This window comes from Thunnus albacares, chromosome 2, assembly GCF_914725855.1.
Source record: "Thunnus albacares chromosome 2, fThuAlb1.1, whole genome shotgun sequence".
NCBI lineage: Eukaryota > Metazoa > Chordata > Actinopteri > Scombriformes > Scombridae > Thunnus > Thunnus albacares.
The window spans coordinates 26,726,194-26,739,475 of NC_058107.1; the positions used below are offsets into that span (position 1 = coordinate 26,726,194).

General features: G+C 39.6%; 1 protein-coding gene across 2 annotated transcripts in view; it reads right to left on the reverse strand.

Annotated features, from left to right (window-relative positions):
• msh3 (mutS homolog 3 (E. coli)) overlaps positions 1-13,282 on the reverse strand; it is a 44,502-nt gene that overhangs the window by 12,740 nt on the left and 18,480 nt on the right. Inside the window, exons 17-21 of one of the 2 annotated variants that reach the window (XM_044375597.1) lie at positions 12,082-12,198; positions 11,709-11,816; positions 10,453-10,567; positions 9,679-9,836; positions 150-336 (exon numbers count right to left, since the gene is read on the reverse strand). In XM_044375597.1, coding sequence (XP_044231532.1) covers positions 150-336; positions 9,679-9,836; positions 10,453-10,567; positions 11,709-11,816; positions 12,082-12,198 — 685 coding nt within the window. Of the gene's footprint in view, positions 1-149; positions 337-404; positions 576-9,678; positions 9,837-10,452; positions 10,568-11,708; positions 11,817-12,081; positions 12,199-13,282 lie in introns of those variants that run through there. The other variant, XM_044375605.1, reaches the window with a different exon arrangement.

Below are 13,282 nucleotides of genomic sequence, written 5' to 3' on the forward strand. Positions count from 1 at the left end.
CAAAAGAGAAAGAAAAGTGTCCATACTATCGGTTACTGTCACATCAGTCCATTCCTTTTCCATCTCCTCTCTTTAAATATTTACAACTGTCTTATTCCCACGCCATAATACAGAGTGTCCATCCACATCACACACACACACACACTTACATCTCTGATGAAGTACTCAAGGGTGGCATAGGCGATGGCGATCCCATCGTGGGTGCTCGTGCCTCGCCCCAGTTCATCCAGGATGACCAATGAGCGCTCGGTCGCACGGCAAATGATGGCTGAAGCCTCCGTCAGCTCTTCCATGAAGGTACTGCGCCCTTTGTAGATGTTGTCTGACGCCCCCATCCTGATAAACCAATCAGACAAAGGAAAAGGAGAGTCAGAAGTCAAGAGTAATAAGTCGAGAGAGACAGCGTAACATTTTTGTCTTTTGAGATGAATACTTTGTCAGATTAGGGGATTCTAGAGTCATGATTTCTTGCTGTGACTTTGCCAACAGATATGGTAAATTACCTATTGGATCATTAATAGTGTGCCGTCCTTCACAACTCAGAATGGTGCCAGGAACTGACTTCACTGTTCCACCTGACAGCACCAACAATAAATGTTTACATACTGTATGTAATCACAGTTTAATGAAGGAAATTGTACCTGGAACCATTCCTCATCACTCTGCATACTGGGTTTTTCCTTCCCAATGAGTAGAGGGAAGTTGAGCGTGTGGGTGCACAGCATACTTTACATATGTGTGCACTCGACAGGAGGTGACGTTGCATGACTCAACTGATTGATTTGTATACTGCTCCCGATCTGTGAGCGATAGCTAAATGGTTACTGGTTCCTTGAAATTAAATACATCATCATCATTCCTCTTTGGCGTCACCATGATTACAGTTAGTTTTGCACTGAAAAGCTCTCTGTGCTCCTATTGGTCAATGTCAAAGAACATATCACAGAGGTTTTCAAACTAGGTGAGAGAATTGAAAAAAATTGGGGATGTTGTGAGGCGTCCCAGATGCTGCGTTTGTTGTCTTCCACTACATGAGAAAAAACAAGCAATTGTGGTGCCAGACGTTCATTTCATTTACGATGCTCCGCGTACAGACCTAGTGTTTTTTATACAGTGCTTGTATTTTGTAGTTCCTTAATTACAAAAAAAATTAAATATTTACAGTAGGGCTTACTTTAATCATTGTGTGCACAAAGGTTGTAAAAAGTGAATTTCTACCATTTTAGATTTCAGATTTTTTTCTATTTCTTTATAAACTAAGTGTAAATAATCCATTGTAGATTATTTACAATCTAAGTATCTTTACAACAGATTAGGTCCAAATAGAATGAATAATGCAAAGATACCTCTTTCAGAGATTGTATGGCATTATGAGGTTATGAAACAATATCATTTAAAAAAGTTTGGAAACACTTTATCATTCAAGAGAGTGGGAAGCTGTGTCCAAACTTCTGACTGATACTGTACATTTCTGACAGTGAATACTTTGCTAGGGGAAGACTCCTGAGTTCATGTTGTTCATGATCTCCCTGCTTTGATTATAAAATTTCAGTCAGAAGTTAGGATGCATCCAGTCTTTAAATGATTTGATCTCCAAGTGGAAGAAAAAGAGACAATTCAACTGTTGTTGTTCTTCCAGAAACCACCCACAAACAAACAGAGAATCTGCCATTTTTCTAGCAGTGAACTTGCTCCTACAAGGTCTTCTTCCAGGAGAACAACTTACATACAGTACCAAGAAAAGAAATAAGAGTGAAATGGAAATGGAGGGGTGAGGAGAGAGTGAGAATATAACAGCCTATCATTCTTTTTTTAACTGCACAGAGGAAAAAAAGAGGAAGTCAACCAGCGGCCATAGGGTGTGGGTGATGGTGTGAAGGAGTTAAAATGTTGTTGATACATATCATACTCTGAACTCTACACTGTGCCTAAATGTCACGCTCTTTTGAAGAAGCCATGCTTATTTCTTGACATTGTTTGTGGTTACACATTTCTCTTTACACAAAATACATTTATTTTCTAATGTCATTTCAGGTTAATTGAGTTAACATGCAGCTATGTCTGAAATCTCTTCAGGTTGTATTGTCAAATTCTTTGGGATTTGTCCTCATTCAGCCTAAAGCATTGCAGTCAAAAACCCCCTAGCAAATTCAAAAATCGCTACACAGCCTAATAGACTTAAAAGAAAAAAGTAAAGTACTTTAAATCATTCATACGCTATGCATCTATCTCTAAAAAATAACTGTAATATTCACCAAACTGAAAACAGATGCAGACATCCAAAAATTGTTTTATGACTATGAACCTTTTGCATTTTTGGTCACCAATATTACAAATCCATATTATGAGAGCAAAACCTTAGAAGTTAGGATTTTATCTTATGTGTGACCAGTTCAGGGTTTTTTTTTTGTCTTGTTTTTGTTGTTTTTCATTTTTGGAGAAAGACGGGTTTTATAGAACAGGAAGTCCAGACTGTATGGCCAAAAGTATCCTCACATCCAAACATGAAATACATATGTGAGTGTTGAACTTCTCATTCCAAATCCATCATCATTAATCAGCTTCTATAACAGTTTCAACTCTTAAGGGGAGGCTTTCCACTGCAGAGATTTGCCCCCATTCAGCCACAAGAGCATTAGTGAGGTTTGGTCACTGATGTTGGTTGGCAAGGCTTCGGCTTTCCAGTTCTTTCCAAAGGTGTTGGGTTGGTTGACGTCACAGCTCTGTGCAGGCCAGTAGAGCTCTTTAACACCCAACTGGGAACACCATTTCTCTATGGAGTTGGCTTTGTGTGAGAGTTCCCTTAACTGTATCTAACCATGCTTAACAGTCAAAGACCAAAAGTACACAACAGTATTTTGACAAGCGTGTCCATTTATTTTTGGCCATATGAGGTATATGTAATGAATGCACTGACAAATTATAAAGTAAAATTATTGTTGACGTTCTGATGTCATCTAAGGAGGCTTCATTTAAAGAACCAGTGTGTAGGATTTAGGAGGATCTATTGGCAGAATTGGAATATAATATGTTTTCATTTGTGTATAATCACCTGAAAATAAGAATTGTTGTGTTTTTTGTTACCTTAGACTGAGCCATTTATATCTACATAGGGAGCGGGTCCCCTTCCATGGAGCCCGCCATGTTGCAGCGACATGTTTCTACAGTAGCCCAGAACGGACAAAACAAACACTGGTTCTAGAGAGGACCTTTTGCATTTTTCACAACTTTTGCGACCACCGTAGTTTCTCCTACACACTTGGAAGGGGGGAGGGAGGTGTATTTAGTTGATTGTAGTCTGCAACCTCACCGCTAGATGCTACTAAATCCTACAAACTGGTCCTTTAAGACCAGTGACAGAAATTCAAAACTCTTAACTCCAGCAGTGACGCACTTGCATGTTTCCACTTGCTGTCAAGTCTATCTACGTAGATATTTACAGATGAGAGAGACAAAGTGACATGTTGAATTCTTCACAAGCCTAAAAGACAGTTTGAGTGCTCCTCTGATGCATGGAGACTGACAGACAGCGCAGTGACTCATCTGATAAAAGCTCAACTTCAGTTAGATCACAGATGCCACATCTCTCTGGCAGTGACTGTTTCCCACCTTTAAATCTGTCTTTTCCTGTCCTGATTGACCTTCACCATAGTACCTGTCAATGAACCACGAACAGGAGCCTCCAGCACATGAGTTACCATGGTTACACCACACGCTATATAGGAGAGGGGTGTGGCAGCCATGCTGCTGCATTTCATTAGCTAATTTATAGTGGGCCTGAGTGCATGCATGCCTAAGACTCAGGGGAAATTATGACAATCTGATCTATACTATGTGGCAGCAAGAGCGGACAGAATAAGATGAAAAGAGGAGTGCTCTTCACACACTCTGTCTGTCCACTGATGAGGGGATGTGCAGCGGAAACACAGCAATACTCCACCAGCTGGGTGTCCTGCTGGTCTCAGAGAGTTCCTCCTTCCCGCCAAACAAACACATTCTGAAAATAGACTCCATTTATCATCACCAAACATCTCTCTAGAAAACGTGTTTAGCCACATTTCCAGTGTTTTTTTTGACGCTCAAGACTCCCTCCAAGCAGTAATTTTATTTTATCATTCTATCATCACATCAGTCATAGTCTGGCTGAATAAGATGCATGAAAATGTGTGCTTCCACTTACACTTTTTGGCAGAAAACCAAGACCAAAAAGTCAACACTGAAAAGTCTGTTTTCAAAGGTCATACTGATACTCCGAGAGATGTGGAAGGAGGTCACTCTCTCCTTTTCTAAAGCACTTACAGAAAAACAGTTACAGTTATACTCTGCATCACTTATCTACAATGTTCTAAGTGTTCGGGATGTTATTCACCTTTTTATGATGTAAGCTACTCACCACCCATCCGCCTGTTACATTTCATCCTCGCCTGTTGAGGAGACCGACAGAGAAGAAAGCTTTGCCAACAGTGGATTTGTCCCAGTACGATTGTTAAATGTTTAAAATAAATAGTAAACAGGAACTGTTGCTGTTTGATATGAAGGATTGACATGCTTTTTAAACCTCATTTAAACCATATTGTAGCTGAGCTTTTTCTGAATAACTTCACCTCACATTATCCACTGGGACAAAATACACACCACTGAATGATAACATTGGCCCAAAAATGCCGGCAACATCCCCAGACAACAGTGTTTAATTCTTTCACAGTGGATTTCAACTTTAAATCTTGAAATTTTCTTTTTCTCGTTTGTTTGTGAGAGTTTGCATTTTGTCTTAGCTGTGATGGTTATAGTTGGTTTGTTCTGCTTTTATTTTCTTGTTCCACTGATGCTGTGTGATTTTAAATGGCTGTTTATTTTGACGATTATTTTATGTGGACCCCTGATGACTAGCAACTACTGTAAGTAAGCTAACAGGAATCCAAATGAATAATAAATAATAAAGTTACACATCACTCATCCTTTTATCTAGATACAATACTACTCAAAGTAAGCACATTGATTAACATTTATCATTTATTATGAGTTTTCCTCAGATTTGTGCTACCATTTTGAATCATGTATTTCTGTATTACCACCACAATAGCTGATTTTACACCCTCAAGTCCTGTGGAACACTATGAAGGCCTAAACAGCCATATACGCCGCCTACAAGATGGCACAGGCGCGCTGACACTGCAGCGCTATAAAAACTGAGGAACAACGGAGTCAATTTAGGATACAGCATTTTTCCACACACTCAACATGTCTCACATCGCTACACAACACCCACCTAGGTGATGATGTTACACAGAGACCCGTTGGCACCAACACACTCACCACTGTTTGTGAGGTCTTATGAAATTTCTGGATATCAGCCACATTTCTGGCTGCCAAAAAAAAAAAAAAAAAAAAAAAAATTTGCAGCATTTTCTGCTGGAAGGGAAGCTTGTGAAAGACTTTTAGTAAAACACTGTATAATCACTGCTGAAGGAGTCCATGGTCGATTAAAGGTCCTTTTCAAAACACGGTTTTACATTCTGCCTCCTTTTGCTGTTTCCATAACAACCATGAAGGGATGGAAGAATGTGCTCTATAACCTTCAGGACTCAATACTGACAAGAAAACACACACACACACAGCAGCTGCATACATACACATGTGCATCAGTCAGCCGCCAGGAAACACACACACACACACACACACACACGACAGCCTGCTGGGTTACTCTGCTTAAGTCTGCTGTGAACAAACACACATACACACACACACATGCAGAATTATGCACAAACCAGCGTACGGCATGTTTGTAAAACTGCTGTAGCACAGTGGAGTGGGCAGGAAAATAAAACCAAAGTTCTGTGAGGCGGCCCGCTGCTTTAAACCAATCTCCTGATTATTCACTTTATCCTCATTGATAATCAATCATCTGGATCAGTTCAGACAGGATATCCCATTAGACACCTACGCACCATCTCATTACCCCCAACCCACAAAGTCTGCTTATTCCACCTTAGTAAAACTCACAACCTCTCCCACCCTGTCTGTCTCCCTCTCGCTGCGTCTATTATGTGTGACACAGCGGTGGGGATTGATTGAGCGTTTATTATCGAGACAAATTCTCCTCGGGATCTTACGTTCGGTGTTAAGAGAGGGGCTGAGCAATCCAATTAGAAACAGAAAAGATGATCGAGGTAACAGAGGAGGTGAAGTCAGGACGGCGGATATTTACTCTGTGGGTGTGTGTGTGCGTTTTCTCTGTGGACACTAATTAGCTTTATGTTGCATTTTTCTAATAGACAGAGGGAATATTAACCTCCAATCCCAATCAAAGACTAAACAACAGAGGGACACCCACAATCAAACACATGCAACACTCTGCAATGAGTGTTAGAAAACAATCTTTCCCTAATCTGAACCTGCACTACTCCCCTGACCTAAAGCAAACTCTAATTACTCCCTAATTCTACATCCTAAGATTTATTATTTTCATTTTTTTACCAACTTTACCTTAAAAATACCAAGAGTTTTTAAAAAGGGGCAAATCAGTTTAAACTGATTTTAACTCAGATTTTATGTTCCCATTCTCTTAAAAGGCTTTGATAAATAGTTTACAGTAAACAAAGTCAATCTGTGAGAAGCACAGCTCAAGAAATGGTTGCATAGTAGTAGTAATACTAGTAGTAGAAGTAGTAGTAGTAGAAGAAGGAAAACAAGATGTAGGAGAGGAAGAGAGAATAAGAAGGAGAACGAGAAGTAGATGTAGGAAGAAGAAAAAGGAGAAGATGAAGGAGAAGAAGAAAAATTGTGCAATTAATTTGACAAGTTGAAGCAGACAATTTAGTTATTATACTAATTACATCAGCCAACTGAGATATTTTTTATTTCTTCTCTTTCTTATTACTAGGGTGGGAAATACGATAAAACTAGATTCTGCTCCTCAAAATTAGGTTTATATTTTTATATTCTAATCTTTGCTTTTTTCATGTATAAAAGTCTAGTTTTACCTGTTCAGGCTCCCTAATTTTTTTGAGAATGGACAATCACACAATCACTATCGAAATGCTCACAATACAGCTTTGCTTTGTGCTAAATGGTCACATGTAAAAAAGGCTGGGAACCACTGGTTTATAGGATCAAAGGGATATGATCTGCATCAATACTAGGGTGTTTTTTCAGTCCCTCACTTCTGTCCATCCAAACCCAACTCCAATCATGGTCCTAATAACCTTTAAGTAAAATCTTACAGATGTGAGGAGAAGCCAAAATCACCTCATTACACTAATATGACACCTAAAACCCCCAACTGTATGTCTCAAGGATGTAAGTGCAAGAGCGCACACACACTCCTGGTGTGCTGACAAGCCTCTGGCTCCTACTGGGTTAATTCATAAGAACATGCTTAAACCCACAAAAAAAGACAATTACACACATCTGCAAGCCATTAAGTCTAATCACATAGTGCAGAAGAGGCAGAATAAGTGAGACCATACTGTATGTTGGCCTGTGTTCCACACTAATATGTAGTCAGGACTGGAAACTACATGCAGAGCTTACTGCTACTCTCATCATAATGAGAATAATCATGAGTGGGGAAAAAAAGATCTTCTCCAACAAAGCCTCATTGTCTGAGGGAGAGCCGTATCGTACCCAACCATGATAGAACAATGGAGCACGCCTTGTCAAACAACTCTTGTTCATCTATTTTCACCCCTCACACACCTGCTCCCGTGTGATGAGTAACACAATGGGATTAAAAGGGATTAGTCGGAGTGTCAGCCCTAAAAATAAACTTGACCATGTCACAGATGACACAAAGTGACACAAAGTGAATGATGTGGGAAAGGTCATCTCTACATCAGATTCACCAGCGTCCTTATTTTTAATTGTTCTAATAAGAAAGAATGTGCAGAGGTGAAAAAGCAAGTGTGTCGCACTCTATCGGTGTTGTCATGGCCACTGTCGTCGTCTTCCTGTTGACGGAGACAAAGCTTGAAAAAGTCAGCTATCACTTCTTGACTGTGTTTGTGTGTCTGTCCATCAATAAAGAGAAAGAAAAACTGTAATTTGTGATGGTGTTGGTGTGTCGCTTTAGATACATGTAAAAATTACACATATGGTGTATGAACGCATGACTGTTTTTTTGCATATTAAGAGTGAATCCTTTATGGATGTGTCATCTTTAATATTTGAAGAGCTTTATCAGCTTTAATATGCTTGCCTGGAAAACAAATGTCTGCGTCACCAAGAGACTTTTTTTCTTTGCAGCTCCATCAAATCATTTTATAATTGTATGTTATGTTTTCGAGACATCCACACAAGCTAGTGAGTCCATAGTAAAGTGTCAGCTTACCCAAATTACAAAAAAAAAAATGTTCTCACTTAGCATAAGCAGCTCTCTGCAGTTTTCATAGGGTCTATTTCTTAAGTAGTTTGAGACAGTTTTGACAGAAATTAGTTAACTTGATTTAGGTTTTGCAGACTGTGTCTTTGGCTTTCTTGCATATCAAACGACTCTTTTATTTAGGGCTGTAGTCTGCTGGTCGACTGGTCGATTAGTTGGTCGATATGCTCTCTTCTGACTAAATTCTCATTGGTCGAATAATCTCCGTGTTATTTTCATAAGGAGAAAAGTGCAACATCAACAGCTTTTCAGGGGTAATCCATTATTTCCTGCGGTGGGAGGGACAGACTAACAAATTACCTGTGAAAATGGGGGTGTATTCAAAACACCCCCGTTGTTTTCACAACTTTGAACTCACCCAACCTAATGGAGACTGCTGGGTCTAACTGTACTCAACGTTTACTGAACGTTAACTGAATCTGTGTTTCACCACAATGACACAACGAGAACCCCCACCACGCCAAAAAAATATTTCTTAATATTTGATATTGGAAATCGATAGCATTTGGGAGTCTCTGTGCAGCGCTGTTCCAGTACATGCGTCAACCTCTGTCGTTGCCTGGGAAACTATTGGTAGCGTGGCTCCATTAAGGAGTATGTTAGCATAGCGAGTTGGAAAGAGCGAGGGGCAGAGAAGTGATGGTGGATGCGAGCGGAGCAGAGGAAAAGGTCAGTAGTAAGTTAATTATATAAGTTAATAAATATATATAAGTTAATAAATGCTAAAAAGTCACGCCTGTTGTTTCCCCAAATGCTGGAAAACTAAAGGGGGTTAGCTCCAAAGTTAGCAACAATGGGTCAGCCTAACTTGAAGACACAAAACAGAGAAATACAAAACAGAGAAATCTGTGGCTGCCGAGTTTACTGTGTCCCACTCTGTCCCGTTACCCCCCCGCGCGCGCACAACTAATCGATTAGTTGACAATTATGCACGATTTTAGTCGACCAAGATTTTCTTTGGTTGACTACATTCCTACTTTTATTACTGATGCAGCATTAGTAGGTAGTTGGTAATGAGGCAACATTAAATCAAACCACTTAAAACAAAACAAATCAGTCTCAGCGTGCTTTGAGGAGCAGTAGAGGGCACAAATACAATTAAAAACAGGGGAGAATAAACACAGCAGAGATATTCATATCAGTGTTGGTGAGTTTTAGTATTGTGAATGTTTCCAAGTCACTTCTCAAAACCTGAAAATATGGTGAACATTCATTTCCAGCAAGTCATCAAATGCAGTCTGTTCAATCACAGCTTTTAAATATCTTACAATTGTTTTTACGTGTGCTTTTGTTCATACCTGGTGTAAACACCGTCCAGTATGCCCAGGCGGGCCTCAAAGGCCGGGACGAAGGAGCCCATCTGGGCCATAACACAGATCAGGGCCACCTGGCGAATGTAGGAGCTCTTACCTCCCATATTAGGACCAGTAATTATCATAGTTCTCCTGCCATCACCCTGTAATGGGGGAGGGTGGGGAGGAGCAGTGACATAGACAGAAGGCGAACAAGGGGAGAGACAGAGACACAGAATAAGATATTTGCATGCTGTCCTGCACAGCTGAGGAGGTGGGTGGACTGAAAGCTTGGCTCCTCTTCCTATTGGCTTGTTCTTCTGTTCTGTGCAAGATTAACCTACGCCCACTCCATCACTGAGCGAGGAAGTGTGTGTGTGTGTGTTGTGCACGCCTGTATGTGTGTGCGTCATGTGTGTATTTATGTGTGTGCGTGTGTGTGAGCATAACTATGTTTGCATGTGCTGTTGCAATTTTGTTTCTGAACTGTCTCAATGAGTTAGTGAGCAAGAAAATGTCTGTGTGTGTTTTGGCTCAACTTTCTTTCAAAGCTCTCTGAATGAGCCTGTGCATGTGTGTGTATGGGGGGCGAGGGGAGACCAGTTAATTAGAGGATGGCTTGTCCCATTAGGGACAAAAGCCATGTCCCCCATTCGGAAAAAGCTGCTAGGTTAGGCAAGTAGTAGCTATGGTAAGTCTCCAGAAAATGAATGCAAGTCAATGTAATGTCCCCAAAAGTGACCTAAAAGTAAATGTGTGTGTGTGTGTGTGTGTGTGTACCTGTAGTTCTGTATGGTTGGGCACATACTGGTTGTGCTCTCCCATCAGTAAGTCTATGGCAGGATGTCTGCCATCCTTGATCATAATCTGACGCTGACTTTCACACACCTCTGGCCTGTAAACAGAGTACACACACACAGTCAGAACTGCACACACACACACACACAATTAAACACATTCAACCACAATTATATAACACTGTGCACTGTGTTTTGCTTCCTTTAGTCCCTATCTGCTTTATTTATTGTTTAAAAATGAGACATTGACTGATACTGGATTTTAATGGACAATATCGATATTTAAACTTATAAGAGCCATTTGTATGTCTGTTGTATGTTTGTATGTCTCAAGTAAAATAATAATAAAAATACACATTAAAAAAATTGTAAAAATTAGTAAAAATACATCAGTCCATATTATATTACATAAAGAAACTGATTTAAGATATTTTACAGTGGAGCAATACACACTACAGGGCTCCCACACATTTTCACAAACAAAATTTCAAAACTTTTTCATGACTTTTCAAGGAAATAATATAATTTCCATGAAGATTCACAACCTTTAAGTATTAATTTCATTACAAACAACAAAATTAAATTCCATTACTTTTCCAGGCCTGGAAAATGAGATTTTAAAATTCCATGACTTTTCCAGGTTCTCCATGACCGTGGGAACCTAAACAGTTTAAGTATTTTAAATAATAAATATAAATAAAAAAAAACACATAAAACAAGAATGTACTTGAATTAAAAAAAAAAACTAAAAATAAATTTTAAAAAAATCTAAAAATAAATAAAAAATATATATTCCATTTGCAGCTAATAAAAATTTTCTTGTTGCAATTTACTGCTCTATAATTTCTTATCTGCCAATATATAAGCCGATATATCTGTGATTACCAATATTGGCTTATAACAAGTACCATAGGCCTTCTGAACATGTAGAAAAAAGAGAGACAGCAATAAGAGATGGTTGGAAGGAAAACTGAAACACTTAAATGGGTAGAAATGTACAATATAAAAGATGTGTGTGAGTTTGTGTGTGTATTTGAGTGAGTGGGAGAGATGTTGGCGATCTGGCTGAGCACGCTGCTGAGCCCAGTGCACACTCCCACACACAGCCTGTCTGAGACTATAGGACACGACACAGGACACCCACACACATGCACACACACACACAAAAATACAAACTCACACACTACATGAACACACACACATACACCAATATTTACGGTCATCATGAGAGGACATCACCTGCAATAGTCCCCTTGTTTAGCCACCTCAGCCAATGAAAAGAGGCAGTCCATGGTTGCTAGGTGACTAATAGCCCTTTTCATGGTGTGATAGTGCTCCCCAAACTGACTACAGAGAGAGAGAGATGGGGAGAGAGGGAGAGGGGGGAGGAAAGAGATTTTCAAGTGTAAATTAAGGTAAGTGCATACTGTGTTCTTAGCAGACGGCATTGATGATGCACTTGACTAAAACAGATTGGCAGGCCGAGAGCTTTGGAGGCATCTCTCTGAACCAGAGCCTGACATGTTCTTAGCAGTTTTCATTTAAGTTCAGCCATGTATGTGTGTGTGTGTGTGTGTGTGTATGTGTATGTGTGTGCATGCAACTGTCATACTCCAGAAAATTGGTCCACTCCCTCTGGCAGTCCAGCAGCAGCTGCTCCCGGAGCTGCTGCAGCTTCTTGTAGCGCTCCACCAGAAACGGAGAGTGATACCTGCTGACAACCTTAGTACTGTAAAGGAGAAGAGATGGAGGTGAAGTTAAAGAAAGGAAGGTTCAGTATCTACTTATAACAGGGGCCTGAAGCATTCCTGAATCAATCTTCCTTTGTTAAAAACTGACATCATATACAGAGCTTCAGGTACCTTTTTGCCTTCTGAACCCTTGAAATTAAGCTCCGCCTACTTGTAACCCATTGTTAAGAGTCACATATGTTAATGTGTTATGATGACCAGGTCAACCAAAGAGTTTAAGAGATTAAATTAGAGGATTGTCTAAAAATGAAAAAAATAATTTGAGTAGCATAAATGTTTTATTCAGCTTTCTTTTCATGTTAATCATCTTGTGACCCCTCAGATCCACAGATTTGCAACTCCAACCACCGGAATGGAAACTGCTGCCCTAGAAGAGATTTATAATATGTACGTACTGTATATTGCATGAAGAAGAGTCCTGTAAATGAAATTATAAAATAATAGACATGGTGGAGAACACTGCAACTAGGCATTTCCTCTGCTGATTCCATAATTTCAAATTTTAGGCCACCTCAGAGTCGGAGTGCAATGTTTTCTTTGTCATTCACTTTTTTAAGGTTTCTTCATCAATTCATAGAGCATTCATTGATTTTTTTTGGCAATTGCAGGCCGCAGCAACATGAAAATATTAATATAGAGTTCTATCTACTCTAGCCACCTGACAAATTCACTCTCCATTTACCTCTGTTTTTTAGTTTCCATTAAATATCTGACTCTTTAGCTTCTAAATTCTCCACTATTCACCATCTAGTCGCTAACTTTGTCTGTCTGCTGCTTCGCTCTGGACAGGTGTTCAGAGGGTTTACCAGAGCTGGAAAAAGAGGTTGATTCAAGCAGTAAAACTGAACCAAAGGATTAGTTTAATCTCTGAATTACCCAACAGTGTAGTTCAAACGCAAGTATTGTTGCTATGGTGACTTGCAGTTCAATACTATTGTGCAGTGATTTGGAACTGCTGATCTGAACGACGTCTCAAGTGTCCTAAATCAATAACCAATTTGAAGAGCCACCTGCCAGCCAATCGGAAACAAGTGCTTTCCATGGCCATGGTATAACATATAT